At 42.6% G+C, this 27,325-nt stretch overlaps 1 protein-coding gene across 4 annotated transcripts in view; it reads right to left on the reverse strand.

Annotated features, from left to right (window-relative positions):
• The window catches only part of csnk1g1 (casein kinase 1, gamma 1), a 65,111-nt gene that overhangs the window by 6,804 nt on the left and 30,982 nt on the right, over positions 1–27,325 (reverse strand). The window contains exons 5-13 of one of the 4 annotated variants that reach the window (XM_015343640.2): positions 20,435–20,586; positions 19,029–19,263; positions 15,910–15,995; positions 14,623–14,707; positions 13,275–13,423; positions 12,463–12,570; positions 7,752–7,862; positions 6,840–6,946; positions 2,351–2,374 (exon numbers count right to left, since the gene is read on the reverse strand). In XM_015343640.2, coding sequence (XP_015199126.1) covers positions 2,351–2,374; positions 6,840–6,946; positions 7,752–7,862; positions 12,463–12,570; positions 13,275–13,423; positions 14,623–14,707; positions 15,910–15,995; positions 19,029–19,263; positions 20,435–20,586 — 1,057 coding nt within the window. The remainder of the gene's footprint in view (positions 1–2,350; positions 2,375–6,839; positions 6,947–7,751; positions 7,863–12,462; positions 12,571–13,274; positions 13,424–14,622; positions 14,708–15,909; positions 15,996–19,028; positions 19,264–20,434; positions 20,587–27,325) is intronic. The other 3 variants (XM_015343642.2, XM_015343641.2, XM_006628933.3) reach the window with 3 other exon arrangements.

Raw genomic sequence — 27,325 nt, forward strand, 5'->3', positions numbered from 1 at the left:
TTTTCTTCAGTTTTACCCATCTCCTATGACATGCTGTATACTCTAATGATGTGATATCAGACTAGAAGCAATCTGAAACTCATGTTTGAAGAGGAAAGTAGCATTCCAAAGACAAAACCCACGACTCTGCAATACACGAGTAACCCTGCACCTTACCTACAGTGATACATCAGGCTTTCATAATCACAATTCTCTCTGTGCTCTCTACTGAAAGTAAGATGGTTCATCAAAGCTTTTTGCCTGTTAAATTAATCTTCGGGCCCACAAACCCCCCCAAAATACAGAAAAATTATGTCTAGGGTCCCGAAACATTTTCACCCAAAAGAAACGTAGTCTGCCTTTCAACATAATTAGCCTCTGCAGGCATCTACCCAAAGCTTGCTTCTTAAAGATCATTAATCACCTTCAAATGCTGCTCCAGAAACACCACAATCCCACAATTCCTGGAAAAGAACACTAAGATCCCTCCACAGATGTCCTAGTGTGAAGTACTTGCCTTAGTGGCCTTCCTCCAACATAAGAGGACTAAATTTGTCTTGGGAACTTGAAAGATGTTTAGATGAATAAAACGTATATTGATTTTCCACATACATATATATCTTTGAGTGCAATGATGGAGAGCAGCTACCTATGTGAGGGCTTCTCTTCAGCCACATGTGCAACAAGGCTGGTTGTAAATACTTTCATGGGCACCTGTAGCCTTCTCTGCTCTTCCCACAAGAGCTTTTCCAGCGTTTGATTGCTAGTCAACAAGCACTTAGTTGTCTTTTAAAGAAAACACACAAAGAAACCAAAATGGGGAAGAAACGAAAACTAGAACGATACTGTGAAAATGACTATAAGAACATGCACACAAGGTGGGAAGAGAACAGCTCCAGACTAAGACACACAAAAAGCACCCCAGTGACTCTCGCGTGTCTTGTAGCCCTCTGAAAAAAGGCAAGCTGACGAGTTCTCTGAAGTGAGCCCACAGGGGTATACAGGTTACCTAAAAACACGTCACAGAAGTCTCACAGTGCCTAGGTGTCACAGGTGACAAAAAAAAACAACTGTTTGCTTCTGGGACTTTTCAGTCTTATATAGCTTACGGTTAACAAAAAGCATCTAAGAATTTTACACAGGAATAAAGTTAATGGTATGTAGTGCAAATTCCTTAGGGTTCAAATTAAACAATGCATCAAGTGCAAAACAATGCAAATAATGGACCTTTAAGCCCCCAAATGCAGATTGATATCCTCACACCAAAACGGTACATGGGAGTGTCTTGGGCCCAGGCAAAATCAGTGTAAATTACTGGCAGCCTTAAACAACTCAGTAATATAACACTATATAGTGCAATATGACGGATCCTCCTGTATACCATCATTGTTGGGCTCATCCCAGAACTGTTGCCTTCTCGGAAATGGTGTTTTTCAGTTTCAGCACTATTAATGTTGAGTGACGGTGCAGAGGGATTGCAATTTCTGTACTCTCCTCTTCAGAATACAGCAGATTAGATCGCCTGCTTTTACTGCTATTTCATTTCTTTCTCTGTTCTTTGTGAGGGCTTTTCTGTTCTTTATAATCGCTGTGCAATTAACTACTTTTCCAGGCCAACAACGGAAGAACAATGGTCCATGAGAGCTTAAGGACATGCTGATTTTTTCCAGTTGATCTCTAAATTACTTAATTGAACACACCATCTGTTTAATTGACCCTAGTTACATTATCCCAGGCCTTTAGAAACTGATGATTTAAAGACTGGGGCTCTCCAGGACCGGACGCTGTTTATTAGTTTTTATTCATTATAGGTGGTCTATAATTCTAACCATCATGGGTTGCTTCTGGAAACTTCAGAATTCATGTTTTGGTAATAAATTTAAAAGGGAAATCAAAAGCTGTCATGAGGAATGGAGATCAGAGCAGCAGAGCTGGAAATTGTGTTAAAAAACAATATAAAGTTTCCATCAAAATTTATTAAGCGATTTTATCACCTCTTTGTAGCTAGCAATAAAAGTGGACGCATATTCTTAAGAATTAGCTCAGATTGGAATGCCACCTGTTATTTTTAAAACAACATAGTATGAACATCAATTGGTGAAAACCACCAAGGGTAAAATGACAATTAGTGGTACTCAGAGACCCAATTTACTGTTTCAGTAATTTTACATACTTTCTCCACATCAAAACCACCTTTTCTTCTCAGTAGATGCACACATTGTGTTAAAGGCTCTAACAATCCCTCAGCACCCTCCGCTGGCCAAACCAAGCCAAAAGCCTCCCTTGTTGTGTTGGACTGATTTCAAACATTCCCCCAAAGTCTAGTCTGGTCCACTTTTTGTTTTTGTGTGGACTGGAGAGAGGGACTCACCACAGGTTGAGCATTTTCACGCAGCTACAGCAAGTGTAAAGAGAAAAGACAGAGAGATTAATACACGGAGGTGAGATGGGACTGTCCTCGTGCGAGGCAGGCATGCAGGGGGGCGAGAGATGAGAGTCACAGGGAATCATCCAGGGACACGTCTCAGGCCTTGTTCTGTCAGCAGGTACTGCCCTGTTCACACACAAAGTGCCTGTAAATATCCGTTTTACTCAATTTTGCGTGCGTAACGGATGACATTCCTTGCAAGTGTTTCTGAATGCCTAACGGTTTGGAAGTGCTTTTGTCTCTCAGGTACAAATCAAACACTTGATTATAAAAGGCTTCTGTCAAGGATGCAGTTTTATTGATGTTTCCTCTTTGGTTTCCTGCTTTATGCATTTTAAAAGGGTTAGAATTATTGAAGGGGATTATGCCAAACAGATGGAATTACTTTACATTTTACTTACAGCACTGCGTTCCACTTTAAACACTTTCACTGCTAATTATAATTAATAAGAAAAGAAAGAAACCAACTGCAGATAACAAATAGAACTGCAAGCATCTACAGATTGGCCATCTTCCAATATGTAATAATAACAAAGTTGTCTTTCGCTTCAGTCTAACAAACTGCAAACTGTTAAACTCTATCTGTAACCCTTTCTGTAAAGCTATTCTTGAAAAAGAAAGACCGCAATGCTGTAGCAGATAAAAAAGAGGAGTACACTCCTAATGTATACAAAAACTGCCTGAAGTCCTCCATTCAGATTCCAGTTCCCTCTTGCACTAAAGAGGATTTTGATTATCATTTGATAATCACTGACGATGCAAGTGCAAAGGTCTACTGAGAACCCTAGATCTGCATTTAACAGCTGAGACAAGGCTGCCAGGTGTCTGGTTGTTCTCAACATTACTGTTCTGACAATCATCCCTTCAAAGATGCAAAAAGTGACATTCACATCTGATCAGGGTCACATGCGCCAGATTGCTGGAGCTGTTTGGCAGATATGGTCAGAGCCTTCATCCCCCTAACTCTGCAAGAACATTTTAGCCTGGAGTTCATTGGTTTGCCTCTCACGACTGTGCACACATTTTGATCTTATTATTAAAATGGTTTGGCACTTAAAACACAAACACTACTATGGTAAGAAAGTTAAGTCTCTTTAATTCTGTCAGATAATTTGGCATTTGGGAGCCCCAAAGAGAAAGTTTTTTATGTGGGGTAAACAGACAAACAGTGTCACTGGTGCAAGAGAGGTGCCTCTGTGCACAGACGCCCCGAAGAGCAGGCACACTAGGCAAGAGCTGACACTCTGGATGAATCCTGTTCCCAAGAGGAGAAAGAAACAAAGGACAGGCAGAGGAACACAGACATCACAGCAAAGCAGGGAGAAGACCTGCAATACTTCGCCAATCTTGACGCCGAGGTTTAGTAGGGCTAGTGAAACAGCAGGAAACATCGAGATAAACCTAATTTGAGCAGTTAATGCAGTTTGAAGCATGATGCTCATTCCTTATGGAAGAAGGAATCTTGCGTGACAGCTAATAGGAAAAAATGCAGTAAGTTTCTGGAAAGATGAATGGTCACTTTGAGTTTGTAGTACAGTACTAACACCACATTTATCTGCATTTTTAATTTTTTATATGCTGGAATTGCTTCATACATCAATGTTTTAAACTGTTTTTTATGTTAAAACACAGGATGCATGACTATGAAGCACAGACTTCTGCTTTAATCAACACTTTTTGCTTCATTAGTGGATTGGAGCAGATGAGAAAAAGGAAAATTAAAATTTTAGGTACCCGTTTTGTTGCCAGCATGAGGTGAACACAAGTGTGCCAACTAATTACAAAATTTCTTTTATGCAGCGTGATAGGACTAATGTCTTGTCATTTACTTGAAAATGAAAAGTGTCACATGTGTAATATATCACAATAAATAGTCCACTGTTGGCTAGGTGAGAATGAAAGTTATGAAATGGAATAGAGCCTTAAGCTCCCCAAAATGAAATACAATAAAATAAAAAAACAGTAAAGGGACCAAGTTCATTCACTGTCGCATAACAGCAGTCAAATGTCTTCTGGAGGATGACATTATCAATTACAGAATTGTGAATGTGGCAGGAAAAGTTGCAGCTAGTGTGATTTCAGCTATTTGTTTCTATACAAGAAAAGCAGGGTCCTTGGTCTCAATTTTCAAGTGGTAATCAAAGCTTGACTTCTCTTCTGCCCAACAGCGTATCCAGAGCTGATCGGAAGCTTGGCTTAAATACACTCTGGATGGATTTCATGTATTGCACATTATCTCAACAAAACAGCTGCGCGTAATCAGCAGATTGGATTGTCAAGACTGGACAGATTCCTTCACTCTTCACTTGCTCTGTCTAATCTCAAAGAACAGAAGTCTTGGTCCAAAGTTACTATGATGCTCAATTAGAAACAACTGCCAAATTACACATCTAAAAGAAGACACAGAAAAAAGACAAAACTTGGTTATTACTCAATAGCTTCAAGAAACCCCCACTTACTGAATGGCATTCTGTCCTGCAGCAGCAAGAAATAAATTATAGGAGACAAATCTCACAAATCTCTGATCTGGCACAGAAGTTCTTACCTCTTCCAGAACCTAAACTGTTTATCTGCATTTTTCTCCTGTTTCAGTGGCAAGTTCCATGTGATTGGATGTGTACCATGAGCAAGATCACTCACTGCAGGACCTAAACACAAACTCCTGTTCAAAGCCAGCCGCACGGCTCTGTGCAATACAATCTACCTCATCTGCCTGACATTCCTCTAGATCCTGCACGCTGTTGTGCCACAGGGCATGACTGCCTCTGTTCTTGGAATGACCTTTTTCTCAGTACCTCATCTGTTGTCCTCAAGGAGACTGCAGAAAAAGCAGCTGGGAATAAGAAACTAGAAAACATGCTAAAAAGCACAAACAAGCCCAGGTGATGTAACACAAAACTTGATCCAAGACAGGAAAGACTGTGCTACAACTTGTTTTGTTTTTTTTGCTTGAACTATGAAGATCTTAACACAGGACAATATGAAAAAGACATTGCAGATGAAAGCAGATTGTCCTGTTGTCTCTGTTCGCAGTAAAAAACAAAGTTGGACGATGGTGGTTTTTTTTTTAACTATTACTACTATTCTAGGTTCTCAAAAATGTCAGGGAAACGCATGAGCTGCACTATTTTGTTTTCTTCCTGGCTAGGGTAGAGGTCAACCAGAGCCTGTTAAATTACTTCAGAATTTCAAAATTCTGCAGAAAATTACATGAAAACAAATTAATAGCAAATTCCTTTCACTTCACGGCCTTCTTTTGTTACAGATTAGATTTTATGGTTCTATAACACCGAAAAGTCCCACTGAAAACAGAAAAAAATGTGAAAAAATGTCACATTGATGTTGCATGTGCACCCAACGCTATTGCAGAAACACTGCAAACGACAGGTAAAGAGGAAATGCAGTAACATCGGTGTTATCAAAGCTGTTTGCATTAAAAAGACGGTGTAAACTTTTGTCTGGGTCCGTATTTGATATTCAGGTTCCGTGTTGTAACTATAGAAACCTTTTTTACTTTTGCCTTCGACATGCAAATGAATTTGTTCCCATTGCTGCGCCAAGTTTGCTAATTCTTCTCTGTGTATTGGCATCAAAGCACAACCTTCAGTTACCCATCAAAGCAAGGGTGACAATGTGCACATTATCACATCAAACTAAAAAATGAAGGAGTTTTGTGCAAATGCGTTCTCAGGAAACAACCCCCCCCCCCACTGTGAATGAAGCCCTAGCTGTGTATAAAAAATAGTTTACTGAAATAACAGTTATGACAGCAACTGAAACTGGTACCAGTAACGTGACAGTGGATCAGCTGTTCTTTAAAACATGACGTGACCCAGTATTGGCAGAACCAGCACAAATCCGAAGCAACTTTACCAGAAACTGTTATACTTTAGGTTTGTGTACAGTCCTTGTTATATGGAATTACAAAAAAGCACCCTAGAATTAACAGCTAACAAATAAACAAACAACAGGCGCAGTGTTCTCTTGAGTAAGTTGACCACTGAGAATCACTAAAACCACCTTTGGTCCAAAGAAACTCTCAGTCTGGCCAGGTGAATCCTAGATGCCCATGGACAATGCCTAGTGTTTCGTTAGAAACATCAGGTTTCCTTTCAAACAATCAGAAGGCTTAAGCTGACCAATGCCCCCCCCTCCCAACCAATTTGAAGGAACTTCAAGTACAAGGCAGGTGTTTACCAGTCCTTGACCAGTAAGCTGATGACAAAACAACACCAGAGAGATGAAAAACATCCACTCCCAAACCCACCCTCCGCCTGTCAAGCTCGAATGGGAGTGCGACACGGATGGCAACACTGCACAGAGTCATGCAGAAGCTCGACAGGAAGGAAGAGGTGTGCTGGGGTCGACATGCCCGGCACGGACAGAAAGAAAGAGAGCCCAGCTGCCACGGCTCTGGAAAGGCAGTACATACTTCGCCTCATCCACCACCTCCACCTCTGCCTGCGCTGTGATTGGTGCGTTGGAGTGGGCCGTCAGAGGGTCGTCAGGGTTCAGCTCCCCATTGGTCGAACTGACCACCTGTGTGAGACAGGAAGGCGAATCAACCTTTTTGTTAGATGGTGGCTTTCCAGGCAAGTACCGTTACAAACCGCTTCACAGAAACAAAAACGCAGAGAGGTGGTGAGACTCGACAAGTGCTCCGAGGCACACAGGGATTTTTAGCTAAATCGCTGTACCAGCCCAGTTTAAGCAAAGTGTTCTTACTTCGAACAGAGCACTTGGTGGTATTCTGGGGAACTGCTCCTTGCAATACAATAAAATTAATCATACTGCACAGAAATCTCAAGGGGAAACCACCGTACATCCAAACAAACATGTCTTTCTGACTCAAAGCACACAAGGAGGAGAGATGTTGTTCGGACTTCAGAGACAGGAGGCTCGATGACCGCGGCCACCTCTCCACTGCCAGGGATGTTTGCTGTCGCTTACATTTTGTAACTGTTCTTGGGGATTTCACCGGGCCCTCTTGTGAAAGCCGACTGGCCCCCTTGAAACACCTCCAATCTAATTTCGATTCGCTCCTGGAGGTGGAAGGAGTAAGCCAAACCAATGGAGTTTTCTGACCAGTTTTTAGGCTTCTGCCTGAAGAGCTACAAGGCCCCGCTAGAAATGAAGGCAGAAATCAAAAAAGGGGGGACAGGCATCTACTTCAACGAAAAGCAGGCTAGAAAAGAGCTTCAGAAGCAGGTAAACCAAAATGAAACAAGGCAGCATAGCACAGAACACTTACTCCTCTTGGGCTTTCTAAACCTTCTGGCTGGGCACCAGCCACAGGGCGGCTGAGAATGACAGAGGGTGACAACAGTGCAAAATGGTGGTGTACCTGAACAGATCCCCCGTGCCTATCCGCTGCCAGGTGGGAGGTTAGGTAAGAGGTATTTGTCTGCCGATTCGGCTGGACTTCCCATGCCCCTCTGCGGTCGGAAGAGGCCGTCTGCTCGGAGTTGGGGAGTTGGGGGGTGAGGAGGGGCGGTGGGAGGGAGGGAGGGAGCCGTGCCGGGGTCATGCAGCGGTGGGGGGAGTGAAACATACAAAGAAAGAAGGGGCCAGGCAAAGCAAAGAGACACGGTGTTAGAGGTGCAGAGCAGTCATTCGGGCGGAACAGAAAAGGGCAGCGCCAAAGCAAAATGCAGAATAAAATACAACAAAAAAAGACATCAAAAAGAACAATTAGTAGCAGTTGCAAAATGTGTTTCTACCCTCAGCCTTTCAAGATCACAAGAAACTACAAGGGGACTGAGTTGAACAGACCCAATGTGGCTCGTTCTCCTTCCTCAAGCTTGCCTCCAGTGGGAGTGGCCAGTGTGTGACGGTGCTCTGCAGGAGAGTGTGTTCATGGATGGGGGCTGCCCCAGGCGAGGACAGCGTGTGAATACTGATTAACGAAAACTTTTCTGTCCCTCTTTCACAAAATGTTACCATACACCCTGGGATACATCCTTCTTTAACTTTTTCTTTTAAGTCATTTCTTGACCCAGGCAGACCGAACAAGACAAAAGGAAGTGGAAAGGTGAAAAGGTGAAAGGCCTTGTGATGCTTCACCTTCAACACTTTCTCATTCCTTCTTGCTCAGTCCACACACGTACGAGGCAAGAAAACAAAACTGATTTTTTTTAGCCAGTTGCTGTGGCATACAGGTTTGAATACTGCACCCCTAAAGAAATGTGGTAGAGATGCTTAAGAGAGGTGAATTCATATTTTTCCTGTGAAGCCTCCTTGTGAGGCAGTGCTTGAATTATGTTACTTTTTTAGTTAAACTAGCCACAGGACAAAAGAGAAAGCATGATGGGCAACTTTGCATCTTTTTCAATTGGAAGCTATGCTTTGTGCAGCCTATACTTCATTAACCCGTACCAGAAGCTTTCTTTGCAATTAAAGCAATTCTGCATAACAGCAGCAGTTTTCAGGGGAGTTAAAGGCTTTGGTTGAAGTTCAACACTTTTGGAAGATGCCCAGAGAGTCTTCCTTTCCCAGACCTAGACTAGCACTTCAATCCCAATCTATTCACCCACTAGTACACATCTTCGTCTAAGACAAACGGTGTGTGCATTTCTGGTGCCTCTGAGCAACATTCCTCTGGGAACTAACCCGACAACACTGAACTCCTTTCCCTCTTGCAAACAAGAGCAGAACACACCCACTGCTCACTCAGCAAAAGGCAAGCAAAGGCTCGTCTTTAAATGGTTTAACATCCAACTCGCAGCGAGGTTCATGTAGGACAGCAGTTGTGTTTTCAAGTAATGGGGGTTTTTAAAAACTGTGCTCACATAATCAAGGAACAAGCAAATTTAATCAACACATTTCGCTCAGCTTATTGTGGACAATTACCGAAAAGATTTTCCAAAGCACTAAGGCGCATTATTTTCAAATGTAAAAAAAGACAGGATAGTTCAAATCAAGGGCATTCTTCTGGAAGGGGGCTGTGTGCAGACAGGCTCAGGGGCTGGATGAAGTCCTGCATCGGAAGCTCATTAAGATAAAGATGGCTAGAGTGCAGGATTAGCTCAAAATTATACAGCTTCATAGCAGGTAGAGTCACAGAGACACAAGTATAGAGTACTGAGTATTGAAAAAGCCAATCTCTCCTCATCTTGCAGTTTTAATTGCAAATCCAGAAGGACTGCCGCAGTCCTTAAGTTCAAGCAGGTCAGAAATAATAAGCGCAATGAGAGACATTGCTAAACCTTTTTAAAAAACTTATTAAACCTTGCCAGTTCTGAGAGAGATAGTCATTTGACGGTGATGGTAGTTTTTCAGTACCAGAATTGGCTTTGGGAGGGGCAGTTTGAACACTTAAAAAAGTTTACTTTGAAGAATCAATACTTTTTTATAGATTGATTCAAAACACACATTTTAAAAATGTTTTTTCCTAAATAACCTTCAGAACTTTTGTGGCTGTATTAGCAGGAATGAGAGGAAAATGAACTCCTGCCTTTGTAGTAGGCATCAGTGCTCTTAACCTCTGGCCTGATGTAAGGAGATATCTCCTGCAGTCTGCCTAAAGGGAATTTTACAGTTAGGTCAAGTCAGAATCTCCCCTGTCGGTCATCTGGTTACATAGGTTCTGCCTTCTTTTTGCACTCAAAGGGGAAATGCAGTCCCAATTTCTCACACCGGGTTATTAAATCTTGGTAACAAAATACATTTGTGGTCCTTATAGAAAAAATGTACACATTTGGAATTAAGCCCAAAATTGTGAACTTGGTGAAAGGTACTGTAAGCTGCCATGTTGTTGCAAACTCGCATTCCAGTTCCCTCTCATGGCATATTCACATGGCTGTGTGTTTACAATGTCACAGGGCCGCGACATGTCCCCAGACCCCCCGGCGCCTCCTTCTGAATTGCAGAACATGGCACTGAGCAAACCTGGAAATGTACTCTATTTTGTGATGTAAATCGGAGGTTTTACAAGCTACTGTGTATATTTTACTTTTACGGTGGTTTGAAATGCACCCATCATTTCCCTTTTCTTTTCTCACAACGAAATATGAAAAGAGCATTGCAGTTCCCCTTTAAATGGTGGTTTCCTTTGTAGGACAAGTATTCTAGCAAATACTAACGTCTCCAAACACTCTACGCAGAAGGGAGGCAGGAGAAGTGAATATATGTTGTGTAACACTCTGAAATCCTGTGCTAGAAACCCTTTGCTTAAAATGAAGACAGCTGCACAGCACTGATGGTCTTCTGATTTTCTCACCTTCAGTGTATACAACCGTTAGTCAGCAAAGTGAACAGAAACAGTGCAAATTACAAGGACTAAACCTACAGGATTAAAAACTAAACAAGGAAAAAAAGTATAATAGTCAAATAAAATACATAAATCAGGCGGCCCAAGCTACTCCTTGACATTCCAGGTGCTTTGCAAACAGCATATCAACAGTGTCTATAATGTGTAATCTTACTGGTAGGATAATGCATGCTTTACAGCAAATGAGCTTTCAGCAAAGACTCATGGCTGGGTGTAACCTGATCCCACAGAAGCAGAGAGGAAGCAAGGGAAGAAGAGAAGCGCCCTGGGTGAAGCAGAAATGGTGCCTGGAAACTGGCTGCCTGAAACCTCCCTCTGTTTCTCCCCCATGCAGGACATGCTGGGCCAGCAACATGAGGCGTCCCTCCATACACTCTTATTATCCCCTTCTGACTGCCCATCTGTTTCTGATGACAGGCAGATGTCTGTCCAAGCACAGCTCCTTACCATGCAGCAAGTCTGACAGTAATTTGATCAGGCTGAGATTTGCTTTCTTTTTTAAAATGACAACAGGCCCACAGCTGTGGCACTACCCCTTCATAATTCGGTTATAGTATAGCTTATTGTATATTGTTACAACTCAAAAGGCAAATTCAACTCTGGATACAGCAGAACAGTGCACGAAAGAGAGAGCCACTGTAGCTTTGCATGAGCACATTTGTTCCTCCCTAATCTCCTTGCACTCGCAAATTTACCCTCCCAACAGCGACAGCATAGCCATCAACAATAATCTAATAACAAGTGCCCAAGCACTGTGAACTTCTGTAAGTTTTGAACAGTTTTGTGCCTACGTGATAACATACTGAATGTAAAGAATCAGTAATGTTATGGGTAGCGCAGAATTTTCCAAAAGAAGAAAAACTGAGACTCGAAAACAGGCAAACGTAGTCTATTAACTCTAAGAGAAAATGGGGATCTGACTCTGATGCACAATATTGATCTCGACAGCTCACTGGTCCTTTGCTAAAGACTGCAGAGGGAAAGACAATGCCAGTGTGGACAACATGGTATTAACGGTTTCCCTGTAAATTCCCTACATCATACCAACAGATACCAATCAAGTACCACAGTAATGCCCAACTTCAACAGCAGGATAGCTTTAGGGAGAGGGGGTTATCGGACATACACTGCCCAAAAGGGAACGCAGTGATCTTTGATATGGCTGTTACTGACAACTGCCCTCCTTAACCCTTGAGAGGAAAAATGGCACTTGACATTTTTAACATTACTTTGACTTTCAAAGCAACATTTTCCATGCTCTCTCCCAAATGTTTTTCAACTGGCGTTTCTGCAGTTTTCCAAAACAACGTTACATATTTGTCAATATCACACCTTGCAAAAAAACCCATCCCTCATTCCTCAACAACTTGAATCGATCACTTATTTTCATGAAGAAGCTGCCTAACAAGCTTCCCTTTAAAAATGTACTGCACCTGCTCTTTGAATAATAGAATTAATGAACTTCAATGTGCTTGGAATCCCCTCTTCACTTACCTTTGTCCCTCTACTTCCTAAACTTTACATGGGGTGTAACTGACACTACGGGCAGTGGTTTTATAGTTAAAAGCCTTACGAATATAGATTGAATACATCTCCGCTGAATGACATTACATGCTTGATGTTTTCTCTGTCTGTTATAAATAAAACCAAGAAGCTGTGCAAGGTCAACATTAAAGCCCTTCACCGGCAGGCTCATGAGGCCCAGCTGTGTGACTCAGTGAAAGCCCCTGTGCCGGGCAGGAGCTGACCGAGCAGGCAGAGCGCGGAGCAGGACACGTTCCCTGACCTGATTCCGGAGCGGCTGGTGTTGTGACGGCCGGTCGCGGTGGACGTGGCTGTCTCGCGTGATCGCCGACGTTCCCGAGTCCACATGGACAGACCCCACGGGCGTGGGCTGCGGGAAACACAGACACACACACACACACGAAAAGCAAAGCACACCGATTGAGCTGGGGCCTGGCGGATTCAGAGCTCGAACAGAATCAGCGCTCCTCCATTTGATGCAATCTTCAAAGAAGTTCAAGGACGCAGTGAAGAGGTCCTCCATCCAGCAAATTAATTAGTTTAGTTTCTACTGTAAGCTTAAAATGCACTACAACTGTACTTTCAGTCAGAAACTTTAATCACTGCTGGCTATTTGCAACCACTCGTCAGGATCTCATACTGCCTCATCAAATCATCTTGCTGTCTTAAGTAGTTGGGTTGTCCTCTACAGAGGAGACAAGAGATTGAAAAGGACTGCCTTCTGAAATAAGGAGCTCATCAGCTGGTTTTAAAGCACTCCTGTTATTTAAAGTCTGAAAATCCTCAATTCTTTTTACGCCACATCTTCTCTGCCAAAGACTCTCACACACTTGGATTAAAAACAGTATTAAATTAGAGCAGGAAAACGGCAACAACACAGATCAATTGAATCAACAGGCAGCAGATCATTTTTAAAAGCGTTTAACGTACACGGAGCCCCTGAATTTTGCAAACCGGAAACCAGTCCACAACAAAAGAGGGAAACTCTCTATATTATTTCACTCGGCAGAACACGTCCTTGTAGGACACAAGCTGTTGGCGGCTCAGTCGTGATCTCGAATTGCCATTACTCACAATCTGCCGGCCGACCCAGTCATACGTGTAGTCGAAGGTGTAGCCTTTCCGTTCAAACAGCTCTGTGAACAACGTCCTCAGATATTCGTAATCCGGCTTTTCAAAGAAGTCTAGCCGTCTCACATACCTCAGGTACGTAGCCATCTCCTCTGGAAATGGAATGAGAAAGGAGACACCGTTAGACGAGGGGGTACAGGTACAGCTCAGCTACCGTACAACTGCTCATCAACTAGTGCAAAAGGCTTACTGGTATCAAAGAGGAATGAAGCGGAAGAACTGGACTGGTATGGGGTGCGAGTCCCATTGGAAATAATGTGGGATGGCATTTAAAACAAGGAGGCACTTCCTTACACGATGGACTGTGGGAGTGTGAAACAAAGCACCCCAGTCATCTTAGCCACTTACATCAATTAGCTACTAATCACAGAACAAGCAAGATGAGCCCAATTGCCTCTCCTCATTGGCCAACTTTCTTATGCTATTATAGCAGAAAAGACATAAGCGTATTGAAATGAGGTGCACATGAGTGTCATTTCCAATAATTACTTTAGCCCAAGATGTACACAAATATTTTAAAACATGCAACTGCAAAAAGGAACTGCCAATAAACATGGAATGACTATTTGGTGACTCCTCACTGCCAGCATCGACTCTGGATATGCAGAACAGCTTAATTGTTGAATACAGAGGAAAATTAGAGAAACTGGTTGATATCCAATGCTTTGAAAACTGTCATTTGCTGAGGTTTTTAGAATCAACCTGTAAGTGTGAACTATGTTTTTATTGTGCAGAGAAGTGGGCAAACTGTCAAACCTTTCTTAGCCCTAGCAGGGTCAAATAAGATCTTCATCATATTCTAACTGACAGAAATCGCCCTTGTCCCTAGACCAGCAACAGCAACCAACAGAGCAACACACAGCAAAGCACGCAGGGAGTTAACAGTGGGAGGCCAGGAGAGAGAACATGTGTGCTAGTATATCTCAGATGTGGGTGTGAGCTGGGATTGTGAACGTGGGCTGGGGTTGCAGAAAGTGTGCAACACCCTAGGGGTTTCTGAAGCCAAAATGTGAATAATTCAGAAGACCATCTTCCTTGTAACTGTTCAAAACATTTTTGTATTGAGAAAAAATTTAAAACATTAGAGTATTATGTCGAGCGATGGGTTTCTCAATCCAAGTTCCTTGTTGGGGTGGTGCAAACTACACAGACTGCATACATCTGCTCAACAACCAGGACATGAACCACACTAAATCACCCCCAACAGGAAATCCAGGGGTGCCTGGGTAATTTTCACGAGATAAAAGTAACTGGAGAGGAGTCAAAGGCTGAAGGTCAAAGTTCACAGCACCTGGGAAGTTCTCACAGAGAACCTCGATGGGAGTGTTGCGTTTCGTGTCTCCAATCTTCTGGTATCGTTCTTTCAGGGTGTCTGCCTGCAAGACAAGCAGGAAGTGAAGATGCGAGATCAAGTTTACTTAGCATTTTCCATCATTCCAGAAGACCCTGCAGGAGGTCAGCAACGCCTCTTCCTTTGCGTGTACAGCTATGGTGAATGGGCTTCCACTGTCGGTAACCTTAACCATCTTAGATCTTTAAAAGAAGAAATACACTTTTCAACCCTTTAAGGTCCCATAAGTTCCTGTTAGAACACTTAAAATGCCTGAACATTTAAAACGCTATTTTTTAAAAATACCCCACACACCTGTAAAAAGGCACTGTCCTTTGGCCGAGTTGTGAAACTGAGGTCCTGACTCTCTCCCTTGTCATTAAAAATCCCAGAAACTCAAAAAGAGTAGGGGTGCTACCCCGGTGCCCTGCCCAAACTTTCCCCTGACCTATACCAATCATGGCCTCCTTTATAATCCCCCCACTGAGCTGGCTTCATCACTCTGCTCTCCTCCCCACTGAGAGCTGATGTGTGGGGAGATGGATGGTGGAGGTGAGTCCCCATTGCCTGTGAGGCGCTTTGAGTGGAGTGTCCAGAACAAGTGTAAGGAATATATTCTATTTAAGAGGCTCAAAGGTGGGCAGGTCAGGGGAACATGACTGAACTTCCTCCTTCTCCCATGTGTGGTGGCAGGGTTACCAGCTCAGAGCCGAGACACCTGGTCATTCCAAATCAGGTGGATATAATAGAAAATATTAAGCCATTCAACTTTTTTATATACTAATAATTTTGTCAATGCTAAATTGTATTGCTACAATTGTCAATTGTATTGTCATTGCTACAGTTTATGAAATGGATGAATTAATAGCTGTGAAGTGGGTTCTGTAATATTTCTGCTGGCCACTGTATGAACTTGAGCTGTTAGACAGAACAGTCCTGGATAGCCACAATACAGCCGGCTTTAAAATAGGAAATTGCAGAATTTCATGGAACAACTAAGCACATAGGTGAGCAATCTGTTTACCAAATATTTATTTTGGTATCTCACAGAATGAAACCATTAGCATCATGCAATCTTCCAGTACACTCTTCTGAACACTTACTGTAGCTTGTTAAACTGACCTAAAATGTCTAACAAAGAAAGTTAGACCTTTTAGATCAGACCTTAGGGGTTGCCTACAAAACATGCAGGATGGGCCAATCCTCCCACAGACAAAGCAAAAACCAAAAGTGTTGTCCCTGACATACCTTGAGTCCTTGCCAAGGAAGACTGCCCCGAAGAAAATACATAAACATATGGCCTAAGGCTTCCAGGTCGTCCCGACGACTTTGCTCTTGGAAATAAAGCAGATGAAAACAAGACGTCAAGCCTAGTCCATTCAAACCCCTGAAAGGGTATGAAACCACTGAGCAGAGAACACAGACTGTCCCGCAGCGGAAGATACAAGAACACAAGGCTTAGCAACCACTGTAGAAGCTGCAAAGAAAATTCAGAACCACTAAGGCAAAACTGAAAACTGGGCACACACCTGGCAAGTGAGATTCAATGAAGACAAGTATAGAGTAGCAGACAACTATTATTTTAGAAAGAAAGTGAAAACATACATATTCCAAATCTAGGATTTGAAAATGTATTTATACTACTTAAATGCTTATGTTAACATCACTCAAATCTTCTGGACAACAAGGAAGCAGTAAAAGAGGCAAACCATGTCAGGATATATTCCTGTAGTTAAAAGGGTAGAATTTTAAGATGTTCGATTGAAATTGTATATGTTTTAACTAAGACCTCCTTTAGAGCACCTTTTCATCACCACTTTACAAGAGAGAAAAAGATATTTCTGCTCTGGACACCAGAGAACAGCAACAGAGAACAGAAGTAGAAACCAGAGGGAAGTGTCTTTAAAACCCAGACCAGAGGGTATTTTTTGCACAAATGCTTTGTGGGAGTCTGAAACAAGCCGTCAGGATACATGACTTCTGTCAGGAAATAGCTGCAGGAGATCCTCTGATCAATTAGCCACTAGCAACCTAGGGCACGAGATGGACCCAAAAGGTCTGTAAATCTATGCTCTGTCTTCTTAGTTTTGGAAAACAGATTCTGCCTAGAACACCAGACCCAGATACCTTTTCCTGAATTTCAAACACAATACATTTCAAAATATACTTGAGTACCTGAAGCACTCAAAAAACAGAAAGATCCTGGGGCACAGACCTATTTATTGAGAGAACGTGAAAGGACAAAGACAGGAAAGTGTACAGTATTATTTCCTGCAAACTGGAGAGAAGATCTTAAAGATTAAAGAACATATTTTAATAACATGAATGAAGATCTATGTCATCCATTTTTTTGATACTCTCCATTGGGGCTATAAATCTTAGAACCCATTACTGCACTGCACCCCTGCCCTGGGCTAGAAAACTGGATGTTTTCATACAGTCTTTACACAGTCTCACATGGCAGCCTCACTGCATAATCCTGAAATCCTGTTGAGTTAAACTATCCACAGATTCATAGCCCCCTAGCCTTGAATAACACATAGCCACGGAGTGAGGCCTTCAAGTGGCTTTCCCTAAATCCACTCTCAAACAGGCTAGCAGTTTATTAAACAAGATACTGGCTAAACATGCTCACCCATTTCATTTGTTATGTTAATACAAACAATGTGATGAGAAACTATTGACTTCTACACCCCAGTGTTTGTTCAGACAATATCCATTCCACCTATATAATGCGAGAGTAAGAGGCTGAAGGGCAGTGCACCATGCATCTGTGCGTGAAGCTCCAGTGTTGTGCGCTGGATGGTCACAGAATCATTGGATTCAATGTGGCATAAAGAGAAGCAAAACAAAAACAAGTAATGCTGACAAATACACTGGAAGGTGACGTGTGTAATGGAAGGCAACAAGCAGTTCAACTTCACTGACCACTACACAGCCCTGTTTTAGGGGCTGTTGATGGAGGATTCAGAGCTGTTATATGCTCAGAAGAAGGACATGCTTAGGAGGTCACCTGTCCCAACTGTTATTACACCACCTGTCTTGTAAACAGTGCCTCACTTCATCTCCACAGAGTACCAATATTTTGATTCTAAGGCAAAGCTAAGGGTTCCCAGCATGAGGCTATGTTTGAGTGCCGGAGGCGTAACCATATGGATTACACAAACAGAAGCACGGTTTGGTCTGTTTGCTAAAACCGTGGGAACGTGTCAAAACGTTTCTGAAGCTTATGAAGACTTGAAAGTCCTAAAAATATCTGTCCGGTCCAGCTCACTTCAGAACTCAGAACTGCACAGCTCTTGTGGTCTGTGATGCACTGCATGCACTTCTATCAACTGTGAAATCAGCTCATGGTTTTGTCACAAAACCTTCAGTAAACACTGAATCGACAGCTGAACTTTACCACACACAGCACATAATGATTTTTCATGGCACATAACCATATTCATGACGCATTCTAAGAATGTGTGAATCTCTTTGAAATAATATGCAGGAGGAAATGTGAGGCCCCTGAATAAACGATCCAGTTGACAGAGACTCAGGGACCAGCAGTGATAGTGTTTACCCAAGAAGGGCCACCTTCCTCTTCCTCGTGTAAAACCACCGTAAGGGTCATTCAAAAGACATATTGGTACCAAATTGTCTTTGATTTTCTAAAAAAGGGCCATTAGCTTTCATATTCCAGCTAAGGGGTCAGTCTTAAATGAGAAAGGGCTTTTGGGTCAAAAGTCCCTGAGCCGCTGGTCAGACAGTTTTAAAAGTTTAAGGACAAAAATATATTAGTAAAAAAAGAGCACAAGGTATAATATTTACAGTAAGGGAACAAGTAACAGGTTTATTCCATGCTGGTAAAAGAAGAAGAAAGAAAACACAATGTTTCGGCTGTGGAGCTGTGGAGCACACCCCAAAAGGGCTCCACAGCCGAAACGTTGTGTTTTCTCTCTTCTCTTTTCAGCAGGGAATAAACCTGTTACTTGGTGCTTTACAGCCTACGTATGCTGACGCACCATATTTACAGTAAGGGCAGCATCCCAGATAAATATCTCCCATTACCCTATAGCTATCATGAACCACTAATGTTGCTCATTTGGCAATCAAACATGCAACAAACATGGGTCAGGTTTTTCTAATGTGCCTTGTGACAGGTTTCCAGTATCGTAGGCGGACAATTGAAAAAGATACATATGAAAGAAAGATGTAATTGTAGGATCCACCACAACCTTATTATGGATACACTGATGACACCAGAATGCTTCCCACAATCCTCCATGCACCCCAGCTGGCCGGCATCGTTGCTATGACAGCCGCAGGGTACATGGGTAGGGATTAAAAAAAAACAAGCAGACTTAGTCACTGCTGGGACCTACCTTTTCCGAGGTGTGTGTTGATGGACATGTATCTGGCTGTCCCTGTTAAGCTCTTGTGTTCCCGGTAAGGGATGTGTTTTTTGGTTTCAGGGTCTATGTATTCCTTGGCCAAGCCAAAGTCTATGATGTGAATAATGTGTTCCTTCTTGTTGCCCTGCCGGCCAATAAGGAAGTTTTCTGGCTTGACGTCCCTGTAGATCAAGTTCTTGGAGTGCACATACTCCATCCGTGTGATCTGGGGCGCAAGAGGAGGGACACCAAGAAAAAACAATCAGTACACCTAACACTTTTCAATTATCTCTTTGTTCGACACCAAACGACGCCAAAAAGGCTTTCCTGTAGCTTAAGACTAGGCTCCTGAGTATCTGGTATGGGAAAAGGCTATCATGCCAATTACAGAGAGTCCTACTGCTTGGAAATGGCAGGCATCAACCTATACTCTGTACAGATTTCTAGTGACAGTGCAACAGTGCCCAACACCAACCAGGACTGGTCAGGAAAAGAGCAGGCCGTTTCCACAGATCTCCTCATGACGGAGAGAGCATTGTTAAAGGCTTTGTGCCTAAGGAAAGGATTCTTATACTGGGATAAAGTCACGGACATGCCAAAACTGTTTCATACAACTGTAAAGCTGAATTTTGGTTGTTTAAAAAAAGACTCAGTAGATATGATGCAGCATAAAAAACAATGTCCCTTTACAGTGTGAATAACTATGCACTTAGGGTTTATGTCATAAATCTGTGGGCCTTTCTTAAAATATACAGTTAAATAGGCCAAGCACAATCTGTTTTCACTACTATAATAGTATAACACAAAAAAATCAATTTCCTACTCTAAGATAAGGCTCATATCATGCAGCTAATGCTAGACTTGACAAGCGTTAATGTTTTCCAATATTCCCTCGCCTATTAGAGTTCAGAACTCCTGGCAAACTGTAAATGGCGCGACAGAAAGCCCAATGCTTTTGTGTACTACAAGAGGTGCTCCTGTGCTTTTTCCATTATAATAGTATAAGCACATCGACCAAAGGTATTTGAACTGTAAAAAAAAAAATCTTACCCTTACCTAGGCAGAGAAAAGAGAAGCATGAGTGTTCATTCCACCTGACTCTTTAATATTGAATCATATCAGCAACATGACATTTTCATGGGGTTTTTAAACTGCATTTACCCAAATGCCCTTTTGACAGCAACATCTTCCGTCTGCTTGAGACATATTGAAAGCTGTTTTACTAACCAAAATGCACAGAAAAGCAAAACTCCCAGCAGTGGGCAGCGGGTCCCACAGTGGCAGGCATGTGACCTCCGGGGGAAAAGTTCAGAGGAGAACAGGATGTGAAGAGTGGAGCTTCCAAACGCAAGATGTCGCCCCCTGGTGTTTGCCAGGGGAATGGAGCGCGGCCTTACCAGCTGAATGGCTATCATTAACACAGTCTTGAGGGAGAAGGTCCGGTCACACAGGTCGAACAGGTCCTCCAGGCTGGGGCCTAGCAGCTCAAGAACCATGGCGTTGTATTTCCCACAGGGACCGAAGTAGTACACCTGGGGCAGCCCCTCAGCTGCAGGAAGACAGGGAGGGAAAACACAGTTTAGGACTCCTGTGACATTGAACAGACTGAAAGACGAACATGACTGCAGCTGACTGTGCAGAGCTCCAGCCACACACAATGGGATAAGGCCAATGGAACACCTTTTCCCCAGTTCTCTTTCACTGCCAATAAATCTGCTACAATTCTGCGTGCATTAATGCCTGTAAGGGACAAGCTCAGAAGATAATAGTAGAGATAGTAGAGGGAATGTTACAGAAAGCACACAGGTGCTGCCTACAAGTAAAATTTGTAGAAAAGGTGCAAAAGGACAAAATGGTGATTTTAGAAATGTCCAAAGCCTCCATTCAAACCAGGCCCTGCTTGCAGGAAGCCTTTTAGGAAAGAAAAACTCTCAGTTCTTTAAATGCATTTATGTGTACTTTGTGTTCTGGGGTCTTAAACTTTGTCCTGATATGTTACAAGTAGATGTGAGGCCAACTCATCACAGGATGGGTCTCCTTACACATCATCACCTTGTCACTTTTTCTATATGGGAATTAAAAGAGGTTTCTTCTGCGATCAACAATAGGTTGCATCAGCAGATCGGAATAGAGCAGAAACAAATCTTTTGGTAAAGTATGACTAGGATTATGTGTGCAGTAGTTAAGACTTTATCCTGGGGTAGTTTGGTCACATTAACTAACAAGAGCTGTGCCTGGTTAAAATCACAATTTCCTCCCACCAACCAGCTAACTGCACACACAACCCTGGTATCTGAATGCCAGACTCTTTGTTTTTTGCTTCAATTCAATTTAAAACGGCCACCAGGCAAAAACTTGGGCTTCAACATCGGATGGCTGCTGGTTCAAAGCAATAAAAAGGTCAGCAGAATAACCACATGTGCCACACAAACAATCTCCTTATATCTGTTATATCAAAAAGTGCATTTTATTGTCAAATCAAACACTACACTGTTAGGTGACTCAAAGGTTTCTTCCTCTTGGTAAAATGAAGCCATGGCATGAGTGATCAAGTACTCGTTACTGTCCTCTAGAGGGCAGCACACAGTACAGACAAGCGCAGCAGTCAGTACCTGCCTGTGCTGCAGCCACATTGCTTCGAGGCTATGGTTACGAGTGCTTTTAGCACACCTCTCATTCCACTTGAAGTCTCGCTTCAGGAAAACAACATAAATGTAATATATAAAATAAAAAAAACCTATCACAAAGATGTATTGTGCTCCCTTGGAACAACACTGAATTTTAAACAGTGATTCAGACTCCCACTGCATCAACTCGGCAGCCATTTTGACAAAGGTCATTTCTATATAATACCGTGAGGCTGAATAACACTGAAGCATAAGTCCCTCTGGGTTTATGGGCTTATTGTTATGACAGGCAGTTAGCTGAGCATACAATATGGAAACCAGCCACTCATTAAAAGTTTGAAAAAAACAAAATTTCAAACATTCCTAAATATATCTGTGAAAATATGTAAGCAAGCATACATAAGATCATTAAAATAAAAGCCTAAATGAGGCGTTTGTTAGCACCCCCTACTTTAAAACAAACAAAATCACCTTGTATGGAGCTCAATTCTTAATTAACTCAGGTGCAATGACACTACATCAAAAAACTTTCTGATCATGCTGTATGTAAGAGACTACTTTTGATGACTGTGAGGGGTCTTAAGTTTCTGAATTGAGTCCTTCAGCAGTAAGCTGTTCTGTTTTGAAACTGCTCTCATATCAGTCTCATTGCAGATGGCGGAGTGCTTGCTTTGATTTGTCAAGACTGTGCTGAAATTTTCATCTCCTCCTTCTCTTTTCAAAACACCATCTGCCACTCTGTAAATTCAGTTCCATTAAAAACGGAAGCTGAAGCAGAGGAGGGCCGTACAGTGATCTAATAATCATGACATGCATATTCGGTTACAGTGCTCGAGACCGAGACCGCTCCGTTGTTTTCCACCACTGACATGGATCTTGTGAATTGCGGGTCCCCTGTTGAATTGACCCTTGAAAATATCCGATAAGGACTCCAGACCACTGCATCCAGTGCTTCCGGGAAGATTCAAGGTCAAGCAGGGTTTATTGAGTGTTTACAACCCTTGGAGGCAGTGCCTGTGCTCTGATAAAGTGTGGCTGTTGCTCAAACATGGACTATGGTAACAGGCGTCCCTCCATAAAATTCTATTAATCAATGGGTGGAAAATCTGAGAGCATCTCTTGTTCTGAACCCTATCATGTCTCCTCCCTTCCTCTGGCTTATTATTAAACACACTGAAGCCATGCCAGCAGGGGTGGCTCTGCCCAGACTCCTGCAGGAGAGGCGGTGCAGGGGAGGGCTGTAGGGGCCAAGGCTGAAGGCTCGTTCCCTGAATTAGGGAAAAGGTGAGCCCCCTGGCCCCAGGAACAGCTCCAATTCCTCCACGTACCTTTTCTTTTCAATAGCGCATCCAGGAGTAACGAGAGGAAGGAGCCCATTGACTCTAAGAGTCCATTCTGTGGCTTCACCGGGGTACAATTACAGCAATTACAACACTTCAGGGATGGTCACACCAATAAAGTTAGATATATAGCTGTAGAACACAATGTTCAAATCATGCAATACACACGTCAGATCACACTTAGAATAATATGCTCAATTTTGGTCACCACTTCTCCCCCCACAAAAAAAGCGATTGCTGTTCTGCGAATAAAACAATGAAGGAAAGCAGACCGCCAGAATGCCAGACCTAGGGCGGTTTAAAGGTCCAGGACCCAATTCTAGTATTCAAGAATTCATTAGGCTCTTCTTACACAAAGGGTTGTGGGAGCGTGGAACAAGCTGCTCAGCCATGTTGCTCAAGCCAATACTCTGGCTTTCTTCACGAAATGGCAGGATGAGATGGACAGATAACTGACCTACTGGCAACTTAACAAGCTAGATGGGACAAATGCCTTCCTGTGATACATTACTCATGTCCCTCTGCTGCCTTCGGATGAGACGTAAAACCGAGGTTCCGACTCTCTGTGGTCAATAAAAATCCCAGGGCATTTCTCGAAAAGAGTAGGGGTGTAACCCCGGCATCCTGGCCAAATTTCCCATTGGCTCTTACCAATCATGGCCTCCTAATAATCCCCATCTCTGAACTGGCTTCATCACTCTGCTCTCCTCCCCACTAATAGCTGATGTGTGGTGAGCGTTCTGTCTTTCTTTAAAAGAAAGATAATCGTAATTCATATACACATATACACATCTCTTACAACCAAAGAAACATGTAAAGTTATAGGACACCTGAATCTGTTTATTCCTCGAATACCTGTATTTTTTTTGTTTCGTATTTTGTTTGCCTCTCTGTTCAGTTTCTGTCACAGGTCAGCGATCCTCAGGACATGGCTTTAAGAATCTCAGTTGTACAGGAACATTTCCAATTGGGTGTTTTCTTTTTAAAGCAACAACTGAAGAAAGAATGGGTTTATATTAAGGGTTCATATCCCTGAGTTTTATTAAACGACGTGAGACCCAAGCAGTGCTTTGCCTCTCTGCAGTAGCACGCGTGCTCCTCCCAGATCCCAGACTGGTGCCAGCGAGCAGCTGTGACACGATCGGAGGACCGGCCTGGCTAGCAGACATGAGCAAGACCTCTGATCTGCCGTCCAGTCCCTGCCAACCATGGGTAACTGGCAAATAAAGCAAATGGAAATCATTAAGGTCGTATATCCTGACACAAGCCTGACATTGTTGATACGGAGAAGATAGCTAAAGATCGTTTTATTTAGTTTTCCTGCTTAAGACAACTATTTCGTCTGTGAAGTGGAGTATGCCAAAGAGGCTCTTAGGACAGTGCTTTTGCGATTGTCCTTTCTGTGCACAGCAGAAAGCGAGCCAGTTTACTCAGGCACATAAAGGTTAGATCTCCATTTTGCATGATACCAATCTGATTGCTGAGGTATGAAAGTGTAACTTGCAGAACAGGTGTACTGGAAATGCTCCAGCACTATTTACCACTGCAGAGCAAATAACACTCACCGAGAATCACGCCACACGGCAACGCAGCCTCAGTGCACAGTGGCGTTCAGATTTCAACACAAGACGCCCATGAGGAGATGACACATTTCCCATTGTATCCTTCACAAATTTTTAAACAATGATATTTTTTCTTTTCCTTCCAGTGTAACTCCGGCCACTTAGTAAGTTACTTAGTAAAGTTATAGTTTGTTTTCTTCCAGAAAAATACAATTTGCCACTCTTAAGTCTGGGTGTGACGTCTAAAAGCAGCGGAACACAGTCTAACTGTTAAGGGGACTGAGAATGCCACATCTCTAACTCTTCTCTCTCATGCATTTATTCACCAACACGATGCTCTGGAAACCATAATGATTCTTAAACATCATCATTTTGGGCTCAAACAAGCTTTATTTATAATAAAAGTACTGATGAAATTTGAGGAGAACTTGAAAGCACTTAACTTGACAGGTTTTCTCTGACTGGATCAGACATTTCAGACCTACTCTAACAGCCAAGTAAAACCAGACTACTTTTTCCAGTTTCCTTCAGTGCCAGTGAATGCCTACCTCCAGGAACTGTAGAAAGTATTTTTTAAACAAACAAATTGATTTTTCCACATGCGGGATCAAGCAAGACTCCTGCCATGTTGATGAGGATACAGGGTGCTTTCTCCGAGAGTTTACACCTGTGCTGTGTTCGGCACATAATAAAGGGGGTTAAAGATCAAGAGGACACTCAATTCTCAATGGCTGAGGTTACAAATCACTCCTGCAGTCTAGTTGCTTCCCAAACGCCCAGTTTCTGTGTCTGTTTTTTTAGATGCCAAGTCAGAACACATCCACAGTCCTCTCTGTGGCAGGACTGAAGTTATATACTCCTGTGATGCCATGCCTTTATGTTCCAAGGGTGAAGGGTTTTCCAGAAACAGACATCCAGGAAACAATATCTACCATCTTGACTTCTACACCAGTTTTATGACGTGATTTTCTACTTCTATATAACAATAGTCACACCCAAGACCTGAACACCTGACTAAGGACTTTAGCTCAGAAAACTGAAGTCAGATATTTTAGATAAAAGGACTTCAGGTAACTCTTGCTGAATAATCAGAGTATGGGCTGATGTGGTGCATGGTAAAAGAAACCCAATGCCAAAGTCCAGATCCACTGCTAAACCAGTCTTCGTGAACAGACACTGTGATTAGAGCAGCTGCTGCTGGGTTTCAGGCTGTCCCAGATGGCAACACTACTAGTCAGCTAAATTTAAGGAGCGTAAAAAAAAACTGAAGGGGGGGAGTGTTCCAACCAGACAACCATAATTCACCCAAACAGCAAGGTTAGAACAGTGTAGACAAGCAGAACAGAGAGAACAATAACAAAAATAACCGTATGCCTTCAGCTATGACGTTCGTATTTGTAAAAGCTAATTTCATCCAATACATACTTTTACATCATCTACACAGCAACCAAATCACCTACCAAAAATGACCAGAAGATATCAGCATGTCTTCTTAATGACAGCAAGTGATAATGATGCCACATTACAGCCCTGCCTTGAACAAGCACAAGGTAAGAGGGCTCTTCTTTGAAAAGCATGGAGACCACTCTTCTCGGTACGGGCCGATTATTGGGCAGTTCACACAGTCATTGTCCACTCCCTGGTGCCTGCAACATGCGGACTGTTTCCATTTCCACACTCATCGCCATCTGAAAAGGATCACTCCCGTGTAGAGTAAATTTACACTCCTGTGTAGAAGAAATGATGTCACATAGATTTCATGGAGCAAAAGGCTAAGAAAATGCTGGGGTGAGGGAAAGAGGTCTAAATGTATGTTAATCTTTATGAAATTAATGAAAGCTTTACAAGAAGGATGATGTCTCAACTCAGAGAATGGCTGTGCTCCCCAGCTGAATACCCAGCAGTGTGCCATTTTACCTGGGAGCAATACAAACACCCCAACACTAGAATACACACACCTACACCAATCATAATGCTGAGCAGGGATAATGCTGAGCAGGTTTGACATATTTAACAACGTAATTTAAGCTTTATTAACTTTCACCTTGCTGAATTTCATAACCTTTATGTTGAGGTAAACAATTTTTGTTTTTCACTGTGGGGTGGCTGATGTAATCTTGACCCACAAAAGGTTCGCAGTGCCACTGCAAATGTTTCATGTGATTGCTTGTTAATGCTCCATTTGTCAGCAAACATGCTGTTGTGCAACACCAGTCAGAATCCATTTATCCTTATCCGAGATTAATCAACAAAAAAAGGGGGAAAAAAATCAGACAGGCTCTCAAACTCTCTAGATGCCCTCTTCACCTGATTACAACGACACTTCATTGTCAGGGACAGTTCCGTGTCGAAGCACAATATAGACTGTAAATGTTCTCTTGCTTTTTTATCTGACTGATTCCAGTATCTCCTCTGCCTCGTTCAGAATAAACCTTTTCATTCCAATTTCATGATTTTACTCCTATAAGGATAGACTGAGGTACAGGTCAAGCACGTTTGATTCACTGGCCTTGCACGTGCCTTTTCTGGTTGATCTTTTAGCACCAGTGACCGAGTGAGACTCTGATTTACGACCCGATGTATGCTGGACTCGGCGACATCTCATGCAGTGAATAACAAAAGTCATCCAAAGACCTAACTATCTCGAACGTCATTTGATTAATAAGCAGAGGCCATGAGCAGATTCCCCAGTGGGTTGTTTAAGTGGGTCACGATGTGCTACAATTTAGAATGTGTTCAAATGTATGCTTTAAAGGAAA

This window comes from Lepisosteus oculatus, chromosome 5, assembly GCF_040954835.1.
Source record: "Lepisosteus oculatus isolate fLepOcu1 chromosome 5, fLepOcu1.hap2, whole genome shotgun sequence".
In the NCBI taxonomy this organism is placed as follows: domain Eukaryota; kingdom Metazoa; phylum Chordata; class Actinopteri; order Semionotiformes; family Lepisosteidae; genus Lepisosteus; species Lepisosteus oculatus.